This window comes from Pinus tabuliformis, chromosome X (genome assembly GCF_031772625.1).
Source record: "Pinus tabuliformis cultivar Carrire ecotype Pingquan chromosome X, CPIR1, whole genome shotgun sequence".
In the NCBI taxonomy this organism is placed as follows: domain Eukaryota; kingdom Viridiplantae; phylum Streptophyta; class Pinopsida; order Pinales; family Pinaceae; genus Pinus; species Pinus tabuliformis.
The window spans coordinates 768,288,751-768,309,755 of NC_142308.1; the positions used below are offsets into that span (position 1 = coordinate 768,288,751).

Sequence of the window (21,005 nt, forward strand, 5' to 3'; positions counted from 1 at the left end):
AATATCTAATTTTTAATATATATATATATATATATATATATATATATATATATATATATTAAGAAAATAATATATAACGAATCCTACATGTCCTGTTCCGGGGGGTCAATGTGTCCGAATCCAACACTCAAATCCCCGTATCCTACGAATCCCGAATCCCCATGTCAGGTGACTTAGCTTGACAATTTTCAGGAGTTCAGGATTGGTAATATTGTAGTGCCTCCACTAGACTCTATCATGTAAGAGGGTATGAGATTGCCATTAACCAAAATCACGAAGTTATGAGATTTTGCATCATGTAAAAATCTAAGTTAAGATAGACATGGTTCTTCTTCTAAACTGTTATTTATGTGTATCATTGATAAGGAGTTATTTAATATATATATATATATATATATATATATATATATATATATATATATATATATATATATTTATTATTTATATTTTTTGTATTTTTGTTATTTTTTATATTCGTTTCCCCAATGTACCAATTTTCAGGATTTCACATTTCCAGGTGTTCCCATATCAGAAACTTGTACACGTTTCCACATTTTGTGCAACTTAGCTTTGATTTCCTTGCATTGAAGTCTTATAAGATCCTCATCTGAATTTTTCCCATGGAGTTAAAAATATTATTTTTCCAACTTCAAGGCTTTTAGTCTTTATTGTGCATTCTGAAAACAGATGATCAAAGATTTAATCCGAGGAAACTAAGTACAGTTGGTTATAATACTATTAACTTCAAAATATTGTGCAGATACTTTTTGGCAACCCTGGAGGTATCACACGGTCTGAATAGCCTTTTATTCCTAAATTCAGCACTTGAAACTTTATTTGTCTCTCCTCTGAAAAAAGTACTTGTATATCTCCATCAATGATTGAAGGTGGCTTAGCATGCCAACTACCTCAAACAACTTGATACCAAGTATTCTTCAGATAAATGCAGTAAGGTTTATTCGATCTGTCTATGGTTCTCCTTGCTTACTAAAACTTATGTAATCTTGTCAAAACAATAATGTATTAAAGGTAATCAACTGATGCAAATATAGACATGATCATGGTAGCCAAAGACTTCTTCTACAATCGTTAATATGCATATATCAAACTTTGTGGCCATTTAATATCTGAGTGGCAAGTTCAAATATGCACCTTGTACCCTTAGATATGATCATTCATTGAACAAATGAAAGATATAATCATTTATAAACATAAAGAAATGAAGACCTTGAATTGTAGGTTAATCTTGAAGAGGTGACAGATTTGGAAACCTTTATCCAAAAACTGGTAGCATTTAATGTTCCACATCTGCGATCACATTTATTCTTTTAGAGTGCATGCAGTATTCCAACATAATTTTTTGGAAAATCCAATAAAAGAATGTCAAGAGACCTAAAGAAGCTTGGGAAGAACGGGTGTGTACTTTTTGCACTTCTGAGGCAGTGGAATCGGAAAAGCATTTCTTTTTGGAATGTGATGCTTTCAGAGACATCAGGGACAGTTATGGCAGTATGTTAGCATCAACTCCTTGGCATTGTCTTTTCAGCGAGGGGATTGTTAGAAGGTTGGGTCAGCTCATCATCAATTTGAGTAAGAAAAGGATTGAATTGCAAAAGGAAAAAAACAGGGAGGCTGGTAGTCCCATAGACTATTTTTAGTCTCGTGGATGTTAAAATATCATTCATTCATTCATTCAATACAGCATATTCAGTTAGAAGTCAACCTCCAAAGACATTTTGACAAGCAGAGATATATTAATACAAAAATACAATACATATTAGTTGATAAAGCACTTTGAATGTCATATAAATCATAACTAAAAAATATTTTCTATTATGAACAGTCATAGTATAGAGTTTAAATCCTCTTAGAAAACATTTTAAAATATGGAGCAATATATCAAACAGCAAACCTGAGCTTTTAACAGAGTCAGATGAAACAATTGAGGCGAGATATGGAACTCCCAACGTCTCGCAAGTCACAAAACAGACTTTGCAGCAGCTAATCTAAGGTGTGCCTTGTCAACCTCACTGCAATCGACCGACATTCTTAACATTTATCAACGAAGTATAAATAGAGTAAAAACACAAACATTATCTAAAGCCACATCATGTCTATATATTCACAATTTTATTTTCACCATTTTTCCTCTCAAGATTGTTTAGAGCATACTGTTTTAACACCAGAAACAAATTCAATATCGTTTGATACAACAATTTTGATCATTCAAATTGAAGTTCAAAGTTCACATCACAGATGATGCTTACACAAGCACCTACTAATAAGGACAGGTGTCTAAAAATAATTGATTTTTGATAGGATATAATGAACAATGTTAACTTAATATAAGTTAGTGTTAGTGTTAGGCATAGTTAATATGGAGTCAAGGTGCATGCACCTAGCACTATATTCAGTACCAGGTGCATCAATCCTACACCCAAGTGCGGTATGTACTATGTAGCCCACAACATCTCCCCCCACATCAACGCTATAGAATTGGGGTTGCATCCCATGCTAAGTTATCAGGATTCAGATATTCTGGATGCCAATCCATCAAATTATTGAAAAGCCAGAATATAAACATTCCATGGAAGTGGTGAGTCCAAAAAATATAGATATTTTTTTTTTTAATAAAATGTATATAAATATTAATTATTTATATAAACATATAAATAATAATTAATCTACTTCATTAATTATTTATAAAGCTAATGTATATACAATTTAAGAAACATATATACACATTGCTGGCTAACTATTACCTATATAATATATATACATTAATTAATATTATGCAATATAAGTTTGTAGAACTTTGCATAACATTTATGGCTTGAATTCTCAAATCATCCTGATGGCTAAAATAAATACCTCTCACACCACAATTTCGATAACAAATAAATCATGGCATGGCTATGCCATGATTTCAATCAGAAACAAATTGTGGCGGCCTCTTAAGTGTGGCACAACAATGAACCTAAGTTTATTATTATACATATATCTACATCTCTCAACATGTCATCGAGCACCTTATCGCATTCCAATGCACCCTTGTTGTTGTCTTCTAAACCAAGCTCCATAGGGATTGCATTTTTGAGATTAATGGTTGTCGTCAGTTTACAAAGTGCCCTCAAGAATAACCATAGCATGTTCCAACACATATTGACTCAAGCCAATGTTGAAGTGGGCCAAAATAAGATTTAGAAAATGCACATATTAGCCCATTATCAACCAGCAAACTTCCGACCATGTGTCTCTTAAAAGGCTGATCTGCAATAAACATATCTTTTACACCTCCAAGAAAACAAAGGTTCTATACTCCAACAGAAAAATGTCTTCTATGAAGCAAAAGGATGAAGTATGAGATGAAATTTCAGAAAAATAAAATTATCCTTACTATTTGACAGCTGGAAATGACTCATAATATTTGAACTGAATATCTTACTGTTCCATACAATTTCCAGCACTAAAAGCATGATTTGCAGTTGAAAAATCACATGCAATTTCACACAAAACTTAAGGTGTGGATGGCTGGAAATTTCCAGTGCTTTCATAACCTCTAACAAGCTCCAAAATTGAAACTTTTAAGTCATATACATAAGCAAACATAGCTGCAAATCACTATCAAAATTTCTGCACATGCACCTACTAAACATGGCTGTCCAAGAGGCGCAAAATCACCATTTTCCTCCCTTGAATCATCCCCATTAGTATCATAGATGGGATTTGTTACCAACCAAAAGTGGGGACCCCATAGGAGAATTTTTTTCTCACCCACTTCGCATCCAGCTTGACAGCCAGCAGCCCCTAAAAAGCACCACCTATGTCACATGGTTCGGGTTGAATTTGAGTTCGGCAATGTTTAAATTCGATTCGAATTTGAATTTTCTGATGAAGTTCATATGAGGTTGGCCATTAAGTTCATTTATATACATATTCAAAATTTTCAAAATATATAAAAAATATTTGGAATTATATATTTTTTATCTTCATTTATAATTAATATTGCACATTATATTAATAAATTTATAAAATTCTCTAAATATAAGATATATTAATTTATAATATATGTGAAATTAATAAATTCATAATAACAATATTAATATTTTGGTGCCTTCTATAACATGCATTGTACAAAAAGACCAGCGCTAGGGTTCGTTCGTTCTGTAAAGCAAGCTATGCCACCACCGAGTTCAATTTTGCCTCTAAAGGTTCATGGCGCCCAATGTCTCGAGAAATGTGTGCTCTATTGGGGTATTTTCCCCTGGATGTGGTCGTTTCTGGCTTCTTTTGGGGGTGTCTCAACGGAAGTTTCATTGTTGTGCTTCATTGGTCCCTGAAGAGATATGGGGTCTCAGCTCTGCGGATGAATTCCCTGCCATGGCACTTTCCCAAAATAATATTTGTGTACAAAGGGCGGACAAATGTGTAATCTATTTATATATAGACAGGGCCGTGGGAGGAGCAAATGACATGTTCATTGCTTGTCTTCTATTTTTTTATTTTTGTCTGTGTACTTTGTCTCTTATGTCGAGCAACCCACAGTGGAGAGGATCTTGATGTTTAGGAATGTCGCCTCCACCCTTTTTCCAAACTCTGTCTCAGTTGTTGTCCAGACAGAGACAGAAAAAAGGCCCTTTCAAATATTCATAAAAAGCCTTAATGGAAAGTCCACACTTCTATGGATTAAGGAAATGGACTTGGTGCAAAATCTAGGACAGAATATGCAAAACAGTTCGGGCATTCTTGCATCTTCTCAATCTCCGATTTTTGAAGGGAAAATGCTTCAAAACCCATTCCAGATGAAGGACTATGGTGTCTTGAGGAATGCTACTATCATACTGAATCTAAGGCTGTGAGGTGGAGCTTCGGGTTCCAGTCATCCCAGAGGTCCTGCCTCTTTCAAAGATTCATTAAAGGGGAAGGCATCAAACCCTCCTGAACAGATCCAAAATATTCCAAGTCCCTACATTGTAGAGCAAAAGGAACATGCTCCAGTCATGGAAGTAAACGTCCCAGAGGTAAACTCTCTCCTTACTACTCTCTAATCAAAGGCTCTTATTTGCAAGTTTAATGGATTTTGGGCAAAATCTAATGCATTGCACCAATGGATTTTTTCCACCTGGACATCCAACTGTGACCTCTATTTGTGTTCAAAGGTTTTTTCATTGTTTAGTTTGATACACAGAAGGACCTGGAGTTTGTCCTGAATGAAGGGCCATGGTTCTGCGGTAGAGCAGGGCTTTTCATAACTCCATGGTTCCCAGAATTTTACGGTACAAACATGGTGGTTACGGCAATGTCGGATTGGGTGAGACTCCCAAACCTCCCTCTTCCTTTCAGGCATCATAAAGTCTAGAGGATATTGGGAATACTCTTGGAAAATTTAAAAAGATGGATCTAGAAAGAACAGAAAAAGGTCTGTTCTCTTTTGCAATAATCGGTGTTGAAATAGACCTTAGAAAAGCTCTACCTGACCACATCCAACTAAATCATAAAAACTTAAAGTGGACCCAAGCATTAGATTATGAGAGAACGTCCTTCAGATGTTGTGCATGTTTTCAAACAGGTCATTTGCAGAACACATGCCCTCTGGCAAAAAAGAACCCAAGAAAGAGAAAGAGGCCGGTCCAAAAGCCAAAAGGTTGGCAGGTATCAAAGCTTTACCTATCTGAAGAAGAGAAGAAGGAAATATTGAAAGTCAACCAAGCAATACATAAGTGGATGCGTAGGCACAAAAGGGAGATTGTAATATACCAGCACTAAATTTTGCAAAAAATTTATACCCAAAATTTTTCAACAAATTTTAAAACCTCATTGATGACTTTCTACAAACATTTCACGCTCAAAACTTTCGTCAAACACATAGTGACTAACTCAGAGCATGAACAGCAAAAAATATATAACACAATTCAGTGTGAATTTTCGTCAAACATATCACCAATAAACTGGAAGCATCACACAGTAGATAGTTTACTGTTTTGGCGCTAACAGCAATTTCAATTGATTTGATGGAAGGAATTTACAATGCACAGTAAGATTGAGAAACCTGTTTCATTTTCAGCAATACAACTCCAGAGAAGATAGCCCCACAATATAATTTCTAGAGGTAGAAATTCAATTTCAGCTATAGGAATGACAGTCCAGGATAATAACTCTGTCCCTCCAAGATGAAGCTCCGCTCCAGCACTGAGTGAAGATGAAATTTGCCAGAATTCTGATTGCAATGATACAACTTTTGCTCCAAGTATTTAGACCCTCGAGAGTCGATTCCTCCCAAATTTATCCTTGGATTAAATGCTTTCGATCTACCAATTAAGGAAAAGTCATGCCCAGGAATTTACCATGAATTCTTGCCTAGAACAAGGGATTCGATCTGCCCAGGTTATAAGTAATTTTGACCAGCTTGTTGACCCCACTTTGTCAACAATTCAAGAAAGCAGTGTACAAGGAAGTACCGAAAATTTTTCAAAGATCAAAGGCATCAGTCAGCGTGATTTCAATTTTCATCATTGTAAACCCAATTTCTGCAAGAATTATTGTAAATGATGCCAGTATAACCATTTAATTATGTAACAGCACCTAGGTAAGCCTCTGATTTTGGCAAAAGATTTCATCCTAGGAAGTTTTTTAACCTCCTCCAATTATGTGTGTTTGTAAACACGCATAATCAGCAGAGTTTTTCTTCCAACTATAACCCCAAAGCTAGAGTGGAATTTGTTGACAAGGTCTTCGGTGAGTCCTAATGTTTATCGAGTCTATTGTAAAAGAGTGTTTAAGAATAATTTTAGTGCATGGTCCCTCGTACATAACCAGAACACCATGGCTAAATTATTTTATTATAAGCACACTTGGTTTTATACTAGATCATATTGTGTCGCAGAATTGGATAATGTCTTGAGGGTCTGGTCTAAATGTGTATTTACTATTTCCCCTTCTAAGGATTTAATTTATTGTAATATTTTGATGTAAAAAATATTTTAGTGCATGGTCCCTCACAATCAGACACCATGGTTGAAATATTTTAGGGTGGAAAAATAATTAAATCCCCTCTAGAGTCAGTTAATTAATTTTTTTGATAAAATTAAATAAAAATCCTAAACCAGAAAATTAATGAATTTTGAGTCAAAAAAAAGTTTTAGAGAAATTAATTTCTCTCCAAGTGGAAAATAATAAAAAATTCATCGATCAAAAGAAAGTCAATTTTTGGAGTTCATCCACCAAGGGAAAAAGAGATATTTTAAGAAAATTAGGGCCCTTGGACCTTGGTGGTTAAGTCAACGTCAATTTTTTGAGGAAATTAATCAAAAATATTAATTTTTTGATTAATAAAAAATGGTTTTTAAGAGAAATTCGAATTTTTCCTCAAAAATAAAAAATCGACGATGGAGATTAAAAGAAGATCAAGTTATTATCGACAATGGAGATTATTTGACAAGGATCAAGCCAAGTAGCCATTATTTTCCACTTGGAGGGGTTTTCTCTATATAAGGAAGCTATTGAGCTTCTATTTCCCATCTTTGGGTGGAGTAATTTTCTATTGATGTACTAAGTTGTTGCTCTGCTGGAATTATTTTTCTCATAATAGAAACACTTTGAGGTTTCAGTTCATGGTGTTCTTCTATTTGTTGATCTATGGTATGTGCTTTGTTTATACTCTATATTGTGCCAAATATTGGAACCCTTATTTCATTTGTCAGTAATAAGAACATTCTATTGGTACAAGTTATCTTACGCGATTTGATTCACTGTATGATCTAACACTTATTTTAAGATTGAATAGAGATTTATAGGTACTCTAGCCCTTGGACTCCAAGTTCATAGACTGTGCAGAAGGGCTAACCTTGTTTGAGCTTCAGGGTTTCATTGTGGTGAATTATTTTGCAGGAGGGTTTTGGCCAGTTATATTTTTCGAAATTATTCATCCATAACATTTATCCAAAAAATCTAAAAAAGTATTATTTAATCTTGGGCTACAAAGACTTAATTTGTTAATGAGAGCTAGTATTTGTATTAGCAGTGTTCCATGGGGACGTGTCCCCAGGGTCGGGTGCAAGCACCCCTCGCACCCAGGACGGGGAGTCTCTTGGGGGTGTGTTTCCCCACGCACCCTTTTTGGGGAGTCACGAGGAGTTGCAAGGGGGTGCGTTTGGGCATCCCCCTTCAAAAAGGGTGCTTCTGGGCATCCCCCCTTAAATTTGTCTAACACGGCCTAAATTAAAAATTAAAAAATCAAAAATCAAAACAATTCAAAAAATTTAAAATTTAAACTAAATAAAACAAAAAATATTAAATAACTAAAACCTAGGTTGAAGAAAATGAAAGTTAAAACTTAATCGAACATTCATTCTTCATTTCAACGTTCAACTTGCTGAATACGCTGAGTCACTGTCAAGCCATCCTCCTGCCGCCACCAACACCGTCAAGACTTGTCTGTCGAGAGTCAACGCCACTTGCTCTAGAGTCCAGCCTTGACCCCTGCAGCACTTGTAGTTGCTCCAACCCGCAACTCGACCAACCCGTGTGCCGTCAATCTGTGCCCACTGTCATTGACATGCAAGTTGCTCCTTTGTCGTCGACCTCCAACGTGTGCATTGTGCCACACTGCCATCGTCGTCGACCCATGTGCCGTGACGTTATGGCCTTTCAACCTCCTCACTGAAATTTTCATTTTGTCGTTGACCTGTGCCTGCGCCATCGACCTCTAGGTAAACAATGAACATTGCTTGTTTTTAAAAAAATATTTTTTTTGCTAAACACTGAACAATGAACAGTAGTGTAGTTTTTAAATTTTGTTTTTTTTTATTTTTTTTTGTTGAGCAGTGAACAACGAACAGTATTGTAATTTTTTTTTTTTTAATTCTAATTTGTAATGTTTAATCTTAATGTTTTAAATTTTTAAATTTTTAATAATTTTTAAACTTAATGAAAACACAGTGAACTGTTCACTGTAATTTAAATTTTTTTGTGTGTATAATAATGTTTCAGTTTTTAAATTTTAATAATTTAAATTTAATTCTAGTAGATTTGCATTGTAAATTTTAATTTACATGATGAGAATTTATTTTTTTAAACCCTTCCTGCAGGGCAGAAAACCAAAAAAATAAAATTGCAAAATAAATTAAAACACAGCAAGCTGCAAGTGTAAAATGGTTGATTACAATAGCATGAGCATCCACAGTGCCATTGGTAGTGATAGTGATTATGATATTCAAACAAAAAGTCCTCTTGGATCTGAAATCCCATCAACAATGAATGAAACCCATGGCAGCAATGCAACTAGTGTTTCTCCCAGTGCAACTGCAACCCTGTCAAAGTCATGGCAGAATATGCAAAAGGGACATTTAATCCAAGCAAACCTCTTTTGTTATATGTTACCAAAATCATTGACTCTTCAACTCAACCAAAACCAGGAAAACAAAGAGGTGGGGCACGCCATTGGAAATGCAATGTTTGTGGTCATTCTTGAGTTGGGAGTTATAGTCAGATCAAGATGCATCTTTTGGGTGTAGGTGGCAAAGGGGTTCATATATGTACAAAATTAACCTTATTGCAAAAATTAGAGCTCTTGAGGATGCAAATGGCAGCAAATGCAAAGGGTACCTTCTCAAGTAAAATTGTCATGGCCCAAGCTCACCAAAATATTGATGAAGCCACAAGCTCCAAAAGAAAATTAAAACAAATGAAAAATATGCCTCCACCATCTCCTGTTGGGACTAAGGGTTCTCGTTCTTGTGCAGTGGGACCAACTCTTACATGGATGTATGGTAAGTTCAACAGTGATGATACAAATGATGCCATTGGAAAATTTCTTTTTTCCAATCGCATTCCTTTCCATGTTAGTCGTTCTCCTTACTACAAGGAGAAGGTCAAAGCAATTGCAATAGTGGGACCCTCATATGTGCCCCCAGGTGAACAGAAGTTGAGGACAGTGATATTAGAAAGGCAAGTGGCCAATATTAATGTGCAAAAGGAAAATCTGAGTCAGACATGAGTGAGGGAAGGTTGTTCTATCGTTATGGATGCATGGGGGAAGGTTGTTCTATCGTTATGGATGGGTGGACAGACATTGCCAAACATCCACTTATCAACATCATAGTTACTTTCCGAGAGGGGCTTTTCTCTCTTAGAGTTATTGATTATTTTGGAAAGCGCAAAGATGCAGCTTTCCAATTTGAGCTTCTTCGTGATGCTATAGAGGAGGTTGGATCTAAAAATGTTGTATAGGTTGTGAAAAATGCAGCAGCAATGTGTAGATTAGCAGGATTAATGATTCAAAGTAAATACAGGCATATTTTTTGGACCCCTTGTTGTGTGCATTCGCTCAATAAATTATTTGAAAGACATTGGCAAAATTGAGTAGGTATCTAATTTGGTGACAGCTGCAAGAAATGTGCAGATGTTTATTTGCAATCACCATACCTCTTTAGCCATGTACAGGTGTCATGCGAGGAAGGAATCTCTCAAACCTACTGATACCAGATATGCTAGTTATTTTCTTTTATTAGAAAGGATATTGGAGGTGCAGTCAGCATTGTAGGGCATGGTTGTGACTCCAGATTGGAACAGATGGGTAGAATCCAAGACAGAGGAAGGAAAGAAAATCAAGATTCAGATATTGGATAATGATTGGTGGACAGATTGTGGTTATTTGGTGTCACTTTTACGTCCTGTAGTTGAAGTCATTCACTACACTGACACAGATTCTCCTACTCTTGGAGAAATATATCAGACTTTTGATAGTATGTTGGATCAAGTAAGGGTGGCCATTCGTGAGAAAGATCCTTCCTTAGAGTTCTAAATGACCCAAATTCGACCCCTTATACAGCATAGGTGGGTTCAAATGAATACGCCTTTGCACATCACAGCATATGCACTCAACCCAAAATGGTATGTGGAAAGGACTGGTAGAATTCTTCCCATAGAAGATCCAGAGGTCAAAAAGGGATTTCGGGCTGCCATTACAAAGAAGTATAGTTCAGAAGAAGGGAGAACAATTAGGAGACAGTGGATGCAATTTGAAAGTCTTGGTCACTTCAACAAGCATGATGCAAGGGAAGATCGCAATGATTTAGGTCACACTGACTCCATTGGTTGGTGGACCATGCATGGGGATGATACTGCAGAGATCCAACAACTTGCTATTCGCTTATTGTCTCAGATTGCTAGTTCCTCTGCAACAGAGAGGAATTGGTCCACATATAGCTTCATCCACTCTATCAAGAGGAATAGACTTTCCTCTAGGAGAGCAAAGAAGCTAATTGCAGTGCACAGTTCTCTACATCTTGCACATAGGAAGACACCAGAGTATCGGAAGGGACCGGCAACATCATGGGATGTGTATCTAGAGGATAGTGCACAGATAGATGACAAGGATGGACCAGATGAGCTGCAACATGGTTTGGTTGGAGTTTCGTTGGTTACTCAAGAGAGTGACTCTGACTCATACAATGATATTCCCAATGATGGTCCTGATGACTTCATGCAGCAGATGGATGTAGAGGACCAATCATTGAGATTGAGTCCTTGATGTTGATTTATCATTTTATTTTCATTGCTCATTATCCATTTTTACTTCTCATTTTTGACTTTTGAGTTGTGACACTAGATATAGATGACTTGACTCTTCACTCTTAACTATTTTTGAGTTTGAAACTTTGAGTTATATAAATTTAGTGTTCAAACTTTGAAAACATACTAGTACGTTTTGCTTTCAATTTAGATTCTAGAATGATGAATGACGAATTTAATTTTTAAATCAATGTCGATTGTAGAATGATCAATCATTGAATGATGAATGATATGGATCAATGTATTTGAATATTTCATTATTGATTTTTAACTTTTTTATCGAATCTCATGGTATGTATGAATAGTTCAATAATGAGTATGTCATATGAATGATGTATGTATCAAAATGAATGATGAGGATGGATCAATGATTCAATTGTCTATTTAATATTTATGCTTTCACTATTGAACAGTGAATAATGAATATGAACTTGAAAATCATATATATATATATATATATATATATATATATATATATATATATATATATATATATATATACTTCGACGTCTCCCCACACCGTCGAAATTTCCCTAAAATTTGAGGATACTCCCACACGTCCCCCCTGTGCATCTCCCCGCACCGGAGTCTTGGTGGAACATTGGTATTTAGTAAATATTGTACATTTGTAAATAAATCTAACCCTTGTTTTAGTTTTGTAGCACTTGGGGTTTTGGGATTTTTTTATTTTTTGGATATATGTAATGTTCCTTTTTCTGGTATTCCTTATGGCATGGATAGGATGGACTTTCAAAGTTGGGGGTAGACAGGTCACAGACGCAGGTTGTCGTCCTCAGCAGGCCCAGGGGCTTTTGAAGGGGTTCTAAGGAGTTTTTATGAGGTCCGATGGCATTTGCTTGGTATATTCCATCATCTGCATAGTTTTCCTTTCGTTTCGTTAAATTCCAACAACTTTAAAAAAACAGAGTTATTAATGGGCCTAACTCAATTAATTACGCTTAAGGTGGCATTTCGAGAGGAATACTTGGCAGAACACCTTAGTGTAATAGATCGTTGGAACTAGAACAAGAAGATCTACAGAATGGGATGGTTAGAAGTGGTTTCCAATGACCTAAGGAGGTACGATGACCAATTTACCCTTTTTCCACATTAAAAAGAATATTTTAATTGTGATAAAAGAGGGAAAAGTGCTCCACTATTAAAATAATAATAAAATAGGAGGTTCTAGAGCGGTCCATCAGATTTATAAAAGAGGAGGAGGAGGCCATTAGAGGACATCTTGGATTTTATATTTCTTCTTGTATGAGAGGTTGAAAACCCGGTTCTCTACTTCATTAATAGCCCCAGAACAGAAACCCTCGAGTGTGTTGATTTGAGGTAGCATCGGATGTACTCTAACCACGAAAACTGGTGGAGAGGCTAAGGCACATTAGATCTCCAATAACCCAAAAAGTGTTTGGGCAAATTCTAAAAAGTTTGGGAGATATTAAAATAATTAATATTGTTAATGAAGTCCCTAAGTCTAAACTTAGGGAAAATAAAATATTAGTGTGAATTAATATTAAACTGTGTTAGGATGGTCCAAAAGTCATGGATCAAGCCAGATCTAATCTTAGCCGTTGATTAGGGACTTAATCTCGACCGTTGATTTGTCAACGAGAAAAGTATAAGAGGAGGCTTGAGGGTCACTTGGAGAATACACTGAGGGAGACTAGTCAGTTCAATTTCTGGAGCGGGGTTAGCTGAGAAATTGAACCAGTGGTCTGGTGAGCAGTCAGGAGGCAACAAGTACGGAATAGAGAGATGGGATCAGCCACTAGAGTTCAGCGCTGAGGCAGGAGAGGCAGATGCAGGGCATTTCAGGCAGACGTAGAGGCAGCAGGAGACTGCACAATCACTAATTGGACCTGCGTGGGTGACACAAACAGGCCCAAGGTTGATGCAGTCAAGCAGGGGCTGACGCAGAGGGTCAGAGAGCCACGTAGTCAAGCAGGGGTTAACGCAGAGGGTCAAAGAGCCACGATGTCAAGCAGGGGCTAACGCAGAGGGTCTGAGAGCCACGCAGTCAAGCAGGGGCTAACGCAGAGGGTCTGAGAGCCACGCAGAGGTCAGTCGGGTTGACACTGGGATTGCGAGAAGTGTTGGAGAAATTTTTTTTCTGTGGGTAAGCCAATTTGGCATCCTATTGCACTGAAGTATTGCTGAATAATAAAAACCTCCCTTGCTGCACCAGTTTTCCCGCAATGGGTTTTTCCGGGGATTGTTGTCCAAAATAATTGTGTCAATGTGTTGATTCTTATGCATATGTTTGTTTCTGTATTACAGTGTGATATTTGCAGTAGTATTTATTTTAATGTTTAGTGAAGTAATTTCATAAATAACTTATTGTGGAATAAGTAGAAAAAGTAAATCAATTGTTGTAGCGATAGAAATTTCACATGGTATGAGAGTGAGTAATCAAAGACAAGAAGAGAAAATCAGTTATGGGTCGAGACAACGATACAAAGGCATCAGGGGACTCACACAAATTTTCAGATGATTGCACAAGAGAAAGAGATTTCAATTTCTCTATGTTAGCTTCCAGGCTAGAAGAAGAAGTGGCGTGTATGACTAGTGCTGCATCATCAGAAGTATGGTATATAGACAGTGGAGCCTCATGGTATATGACGAGAATCAAGGAGTGTTTCTCAGAATATCGAGAAGAGAATATGAACTTTCAGATCACCATGGGGAACAAGGCAAAGTGTACCCCAGTAGGGAAGGGTACCATAGTCTTTCAGACAGAATCGGGCAAACGGTTCCGCTCTACAAATGGGCTGCATGTAATAGGATTGGGGATGAACTTACTTTCGTGTCGCAACTACAAGGCAAGGGCTATGACATATACTTCATCAAGGAGAAGGTATACGTCAAACACCCGAGCTAGAAAAAGAAAGTGTAGATCGGGATCAAAAGTAATCGGTTGTATAGATTACAACTAGAATCACCAATGGCACTAATAGGTAGTCATGGAGACAAAGACTTGAATGAACTATGGCACAAAAGAATGGGTCACTTGCACTATGGAGCTCTGAGAATTCTCAGGAGCACTGTAACAGGAGTTCTGAATCTGAATACGGAACGAGATGATGTATGCAGGGGATGTGCTCTAGGAAAGTATGCCAAGGCAGCATTTCCTAGGAGCAAACACAGGGCCAAGAGTGTACTAGGATTGATACACTCAAATATCTGCGGACCTATGTTCGTCAAAGATCTCAGTGGTGTCGAGTATTTCCTTACCTTCATTGATGACCACTCAAGGAAAACTTGGATTTATTTTCTGAAAACCAAGGATGAGGTTTTCTGTCGATTCAAGGAGTTCAAGGCTCTGGTGGAGAATCTGACTGGGAAGAAAATAAAAGTTTTGCGCTCAGATAATGGTGGAGAATATGTCAATAAGGACTTCACTGATTTTTGCGCTAAGGAGGAAATCAGAAAAGAGTGGACAGCTCCCTACAATCCGGAGCAAAATGGGGTAGCAGAAAGAAAGAACAAGACTATTGTAGAAGCCACTACGGCCATGATGTATGATCAAGATATGCCAAAATTCCTATGGGCGAAAGCATGCAACACAGCAATCTATGTTCAAAACATGACTCCTCATTGGGCATTGGGCAAGATTACTCTAGAGAAAGTCTTCACAGGGAAGACACCTGAAGTCAGTCATTTCAAGATATTTGGGAGTTTAGCATATTGCCGCATACCCGAAGAAAAGAGGAAGAAGCTGGATCAGACTACGGAAAAAGGATATCTGGTGGGATATAGCGAGAATGCTCTAAGGCATACAGAATCTATCTTCCAGGGAGCAGGAAGGTAGTAGTACGACAACATGTAAAGTTCATGGAGGACAAGGCTTTCAGAAGATCTCGCGAGTTGCCTTCCGAGGAGCAGTCGAAAGAGGAGTTGTTGGTTAAGCCTCTTCAACCAATAGAAGTAAGAATTCTTCCTCAAGATAGGAAGATTCTCAGGATGAGGAGGAGCGAACAAAAGCACCTGCTGGCAGAGGAAGAACTAGCAGGGAACTTCGTCAAATTCTGCGAGATGCAGAGGACTTCATCGATGCGCCAAGAAACAATAAGAGGGACCGAAAACAGCCAAATAGATATCAGGGATTAGTAGCTCAGGATGGAGAGCCTGCCATTTTCAAGGAGGCAGCTCAACATCAGGTTTGGTTAGATGTGATGGTAGAGGAATACAACTCCATAATCGTAAACGATGACTAGGAGGTGGTGCCAAGGCCTCAAGATAGATCAGTGGTAAGGTTCAAGATGGATCTACAAGATCAAATACAATGTAGACGGCAGTGTTGAGAAATACAAGGTCAGGTTTGTGGCTAAGGGGTATGCTCAAAAAAAAGGGATTGACTATGAGGAGACCTTCGCCCCGGTAGCCAGGTATACATCTATTAGGACAGTGATATCTCTTGCAGCCCAGAAGGGATGGGAGATCCGTCAGATGGATGTCAAAACGGCATTTCTGAATGGGGTAATATAAGAGGAGGTATACATTGAACAACCAGAGGGCTTTGAAACTCATGAGAAGAAGTCTCATGTATGCAGATTGAAGAAAGCCTTGTATGGGCTAAAACAAGCACCAAGAGCATGGTATGGTCGAATAAATGGCTACTTGCAGAAGATGGGATTTATCAAAAGTGACACGGATCCGAATCTCTATTATCTGGTTGTAGAAAACGATCCACTAATCTTAGTATTGTATGTGAATGATCTCTTTCTGACAGGATCATCCAGACTCATTGGGGACTGCAAGAAGAATCTAACCACAAAATTCGATATGAAGGATTTGGGATGAACGTACTACTTCCTAAGGTTGGAAGTTTGGCAGCAGAAGGGAGAAATCTTCCTTGGGCAAGGGAGGTATGCTACAGAAATCCTAAAAAGATTCGGGATGGAGGACTGTAGACCTATGGCTACGCCAATGATCACAAACTAGAAGAAGATTGATGCATCAGAAGACAAGGATGTCGATCCCACCCTATACAGGCAGCTCATAAGGTCCCTAATGTATCTAGTCAATACTAGGCCAGACATTTGCTACACTGTAAACACCCTTAGTCAGTTCATGGTGGAACCAAAGAGGGCACACTAGGCAGCAGCAAAACACGTTCTTAAGTATTTACAGGGAACATTCGATTATGGGCTCTTGTGCACTAAATGTAAGGATATCAGTTTGAGTGGATTTACTGATGCAGATTGGGCAGGAAGTTCAGTGGATCGGAAAAGTACCTCTGGGTACTGTTTCAACATTGGATCAGGAATGACCTCCTGGTGCAGTAGGAAACAGAAGTTCGTGGCTCTGATCTCATCTGAGACAGAATTTATGGCAGCAAGCACAGCGTCGTGTGAGGCCATATGGCTTAGAAAACTGTTGGTGAACCTATTCAGAAAGAATATGGAGGCGACCAGGATCATGTGCGACAATCAGAGTTGCATCAAGTTCTCTGAGAATCCAGTGTTTCATGATAGGTCGAAGCATATTGATATCCGGTGTCACTTTGTTAGAGACTGTGTCCAACGAGGAGTTGTACAGTTGAGCTACACTCCTACAGGAGAACAGGTGGCAGACATCCTCACCAAGGCCCTTAGAAGGACAAAGTTTGACTACTTCAGGGAAAAGATGGGGATGGTGAAGAACCTGTTTCAAAAGCAGAAATGGGAGTGATAGTAGCACAGATGCAGAGGGAGTTGCAGTGCGGATGCAGTGTTGGGAAAAAGGACTAGCAGTAGCACAGATGCAAAGTGAGTTGTCGTACAAATGCAGCAATGGCAGTGGCAAAGCCATGGGCAGAAGTACAGGATGCAGCAGTGCAGAGGATGATGGGCGGCAGGCCTAGCATCAGCACAAAGACCAATGCCGGATGATCAGGGTGATGCTCAATGAGGAGTATTGCTAGAGTGCAATCCTCGCTAAGAGGGAGTGTTGATTTGAGGTAGCATCGGATGTGCTCTAGCCACGAAAATTAGTGGAGAGGCTAAGGCACATGAGATCTCCAATACCCAGAAAGGGTTTGGGCAGATTCTAAACAATTTGGGAGATATTAAAATAATTAATATTGTTAATAAAGTCTCTAAGTCTAAACTTAGGAAAAATAAAATATTAATGTGAATTAATATAAAATTGTGTTAGAATGGTCCAAAAGTCATGGATCAAGCCAGATCTAATCTTAGTCGTGACTTAATCTCGACTGTTGATTTGTCAACAAGAAAAGTATAAGAGGAGGCTTGAGAGTAATTTGGAGAATACATTGAGGGAGTCAGTTCAATTTTTGGAGCAGGGTTAGCTGAGAAATTGAACCAGTGGTTTGGTGAGCAATCAGGAGGCAGCAAGTACAGAACAGAGAGACGGGATCAGCCACTAGAGAACAACGCTGAGGCAAGAGAGGCAGACGCAGACACAGCAGGAGATTACGCAGTCACTAACTGGGCCTGTGTGGGTAACACAGAGAGGCCCAAGGCTGACGCAGTCAATCTAAGAGCCAGGCTGACGCTGGGATTGGAAGAAGTGCTGGAGAATTTTTTTCTCTATCGGTAAGCCAGTTTGGCACCCTATTGTACTGAAGAATTGCTGAATAAGAAAAACCTCCCTTGTTGCACCAATTTTCCCACATTGGGTTTTTCCGGGGACTGTTGTCCAAAATAACTGCGTTAATGTGTTGATTCTTATGCATATGATTGCTTCTGTATTACGGTGTCATATCTGCAGTAGTGTTTATTTTATTGTTTATTTTAGTAATTTCATAAATAACTTATTGTGGAATAAGTAGGAAAAGTAAACCAGTTGTTGCTGTGATAGAATTTTCACAGGGTGTGCTAGTGGGCATTGGACAAAAACCCAACACTCTTGAGGAGATTTCACTTAGAAATCTCATAGTGCTCTATTGGAGTTTTGGAGAGAGCAATTTTGCAATAGCGGGTTTGCAGCAGTCTTCTCACCGGGCCATCTACATCATTGCCAGAATCATTCATCAATTGGGTCAGAGATCTTTTTCTGGGTTTTGCTCCACTTGCTTGTCAAGCTCAGGTTCCACTATTCCTCATGCTGATGTACTCTTGTCAATAGATTAATAAAATGGCTTAGTGAGTTTATTGGCATCTATTTGTGTATCAATTAGCTGGTTGTGTGTCTGTTTACGATTATTTTGTTGTTCACGTTCATTTTTGGTATCTACTGTTAAAATTTCCATTAAGGACATTACAATGGTATCAGAGCATTGGTCTTGGCTCAGCCTGTGGGTTTTTCACTTGCAACTATTATTGTTGAAAGGTTTTGTCAAAGAAATTGAAAACTCAGTTGCAGCAGCAAAATGAGAATTTGTAAAAAGGAGCTCGACAAATTTTTCTAATTGAATATACGACAAAATTTCAGTGAAATTGTCGCCTAAATATTAATTCTTGGACAAATTTATTTTGGAGGGTCAAGCTTTATATTTTATGAAAACTCATGGAAATACTATAAGCAAAAACGGCCTAAAGTTAAATTGGGACAAATTAATCCAAGAAGAAATATATTTAAACGGTGAGCATATATTCGAAAAATTTTGAAAGTCCTGAGCAATTTTATTAACCAAAGTTTTAATTTCTAAATAAGGTCATGAGAGTAATTTTAAAGGTGGCCAAATTAAATTTTGCGGCGAAAGGCCCGTGGCAAATTTTATGAGATCCCACTAGTCAGCTCAACCACCATCTCAGAAGTTCCAACTCGAGACAGCCATTTTTTTCAGGTATCGAGTTTGCAGTCAAGAAGGGTTTGTATCACCCAATCCGAGATCGAGGGTTGAGAGCAAATCTATCAGAAGTCGTGACGGTGAAGCGTATTCCTTGTGCTATGACCTCGAATCATCAAGGTCGATTAAAAATGCATGGTGCAAAAGTCACAAAGGTCGAGGGCATTTTTGTAAAGGCGGAGAGCACCGTAAAAAATCATGTAACAAAATTCAAGAATCCGAGAAATAATTGAAGCCAAATTCCCTTGCATCCAAAAGAGAGCATCTTTTCTCGTGATGAACCATTCATTCGGGGGTCGAATTACAGTTGCATAGCAACATTATTACAGGCCAAATTAACTACACGTTCAGGCAAATTCACTTAGTTGTGACGACGACAGTAGAGGATTATGTAGGCATCTAAAATGATTATGCATGCTTACCTGAGCGTGCACTGGAGGAGCAACAGCCAAAGGAGCTCGTATAGTCAATGAGGAATGATATAATGCAAAAAGTGTAGGAGTCCAAGCTTTGAGATTATGGGGCTGAGTATTTCTCGTTGATTGAAGACAGTGTCAACAACTACAAACCTGATAAAATGTATATGTACAAGACAAAATGTATACGTACAATTATAATTTACAAAAGGCTAAGCTAAAGAGTGAGAGTAAACTCTCGTATTTTCTTAGCCATCTTCAAGCTCTTAGATAGAAAACAAAAAAAATGAAGTACAATGTTTTTAAAAGCAATTTAAATTTAGAAGTGCTCGGCTTGTGTACAAGTTATATAAACCACTTTGTCTGATAAGACTATGAAGGCTCAAAGAACAAATGAGAGCTCCTTTAAGAATGTATCAAGAGTGGGTTGGTCTCTCCAAAGACTTCCCCTCACGCTTGATTTTGTGATCCCAACAAGATGTTCCATCTACAAAAATTCAATCAAGAATTACTTCCCTATAGACTTAGCAATAAACAATGATAAGAAACTCTAGAGATTTATTTAAAACCAACTAGAGCATTCTACACCAATGTTGCACGAAGCGGGGACGAAACAAGGATGTTTTTTGGAAGCGGGCACACGTAAGCATCATTTTCCTAAAATCTACAAAGCGAAGCGTCTCGGAAGTGTCTACTATATATATATATATATATATATATATATATATATATATATATATAGATATAGATATTTGCATTTATATTCAAAACAAACATCCCAAATACCAAATTAGTTGTAGAAGACATGAAAACATGCATATTTTTACATAAATCAAGATAGATATGGCATTCATGATTCCATTGTAGTATGTACATCAATGATTAGTTATTCGAGCATCAACCATCTATATTCTAGCAATTATAAACATACATCAAATTTTTAAGCATACTATAAAACAAAAAGCATTTAAGCATATTATAAAACATAAAACATAGAGCATATTATGATTTATCTAGCAAGTGAGCAACTGTCAACATTTGTCATGTCCAAAATTCAAATAATAATGTTTACAAAATAGGTCACTTGATCACCACCAAGACAAAAAGGTTCAAATTCAAAAGCCTACAAGTCTAATGATAAATTTATGACAAAAGTAGAAAATTGTGGATATATCTACTAATCTCTCCTCCTTCCACCAAGAAGGGAACATGGTAGTGGCCCTCCATGTGGTGGCAATGAAGAAGATGGTGCATGTGGAAGTTGTGGCACTAAAACT

At 37.7% G+C, this 21,005-nt stretch overlaps 1 protein-coding gene across 3 annotated transcripts in view; it reads right to left on the minus strand.

Moving 5' to 3' along the window:
* Positions 1-1,289: 1,289 nt before the first annotated feature.
* LOC149142113 (sister chromatid cohesion protein PDS5 homolog A-like) overlaps positions 1,290-21,005 on the minus strand; it is a 280,338-nt gene continuing 260,622 nt past the window's right edge. For 2 of the 3 annotated variants that reach the window (XM_089448309.1, XM_089448308.1), the window contains exons 8-9: positions 1,913-2,030; positions 1,290-1,308 (exon numbers count right to left, since the gene is read on the minus strand). In XM_089448309.1, the coding sequence (XP_089304435.1) occupies positions 1,979-2,030 (52 nt within the window). In that variant the 3' untranslated portion in view covers positions 1,290-1,308; positions 1,913-1,978. Of the gene's footprint in view, positions 1,309-1,912; positions 2,031-8,451; positions 8,690-21,005 lie in introns of those variants that run through there. The other variant, XM_089448310.1, reaches the window with a different exon arrangement.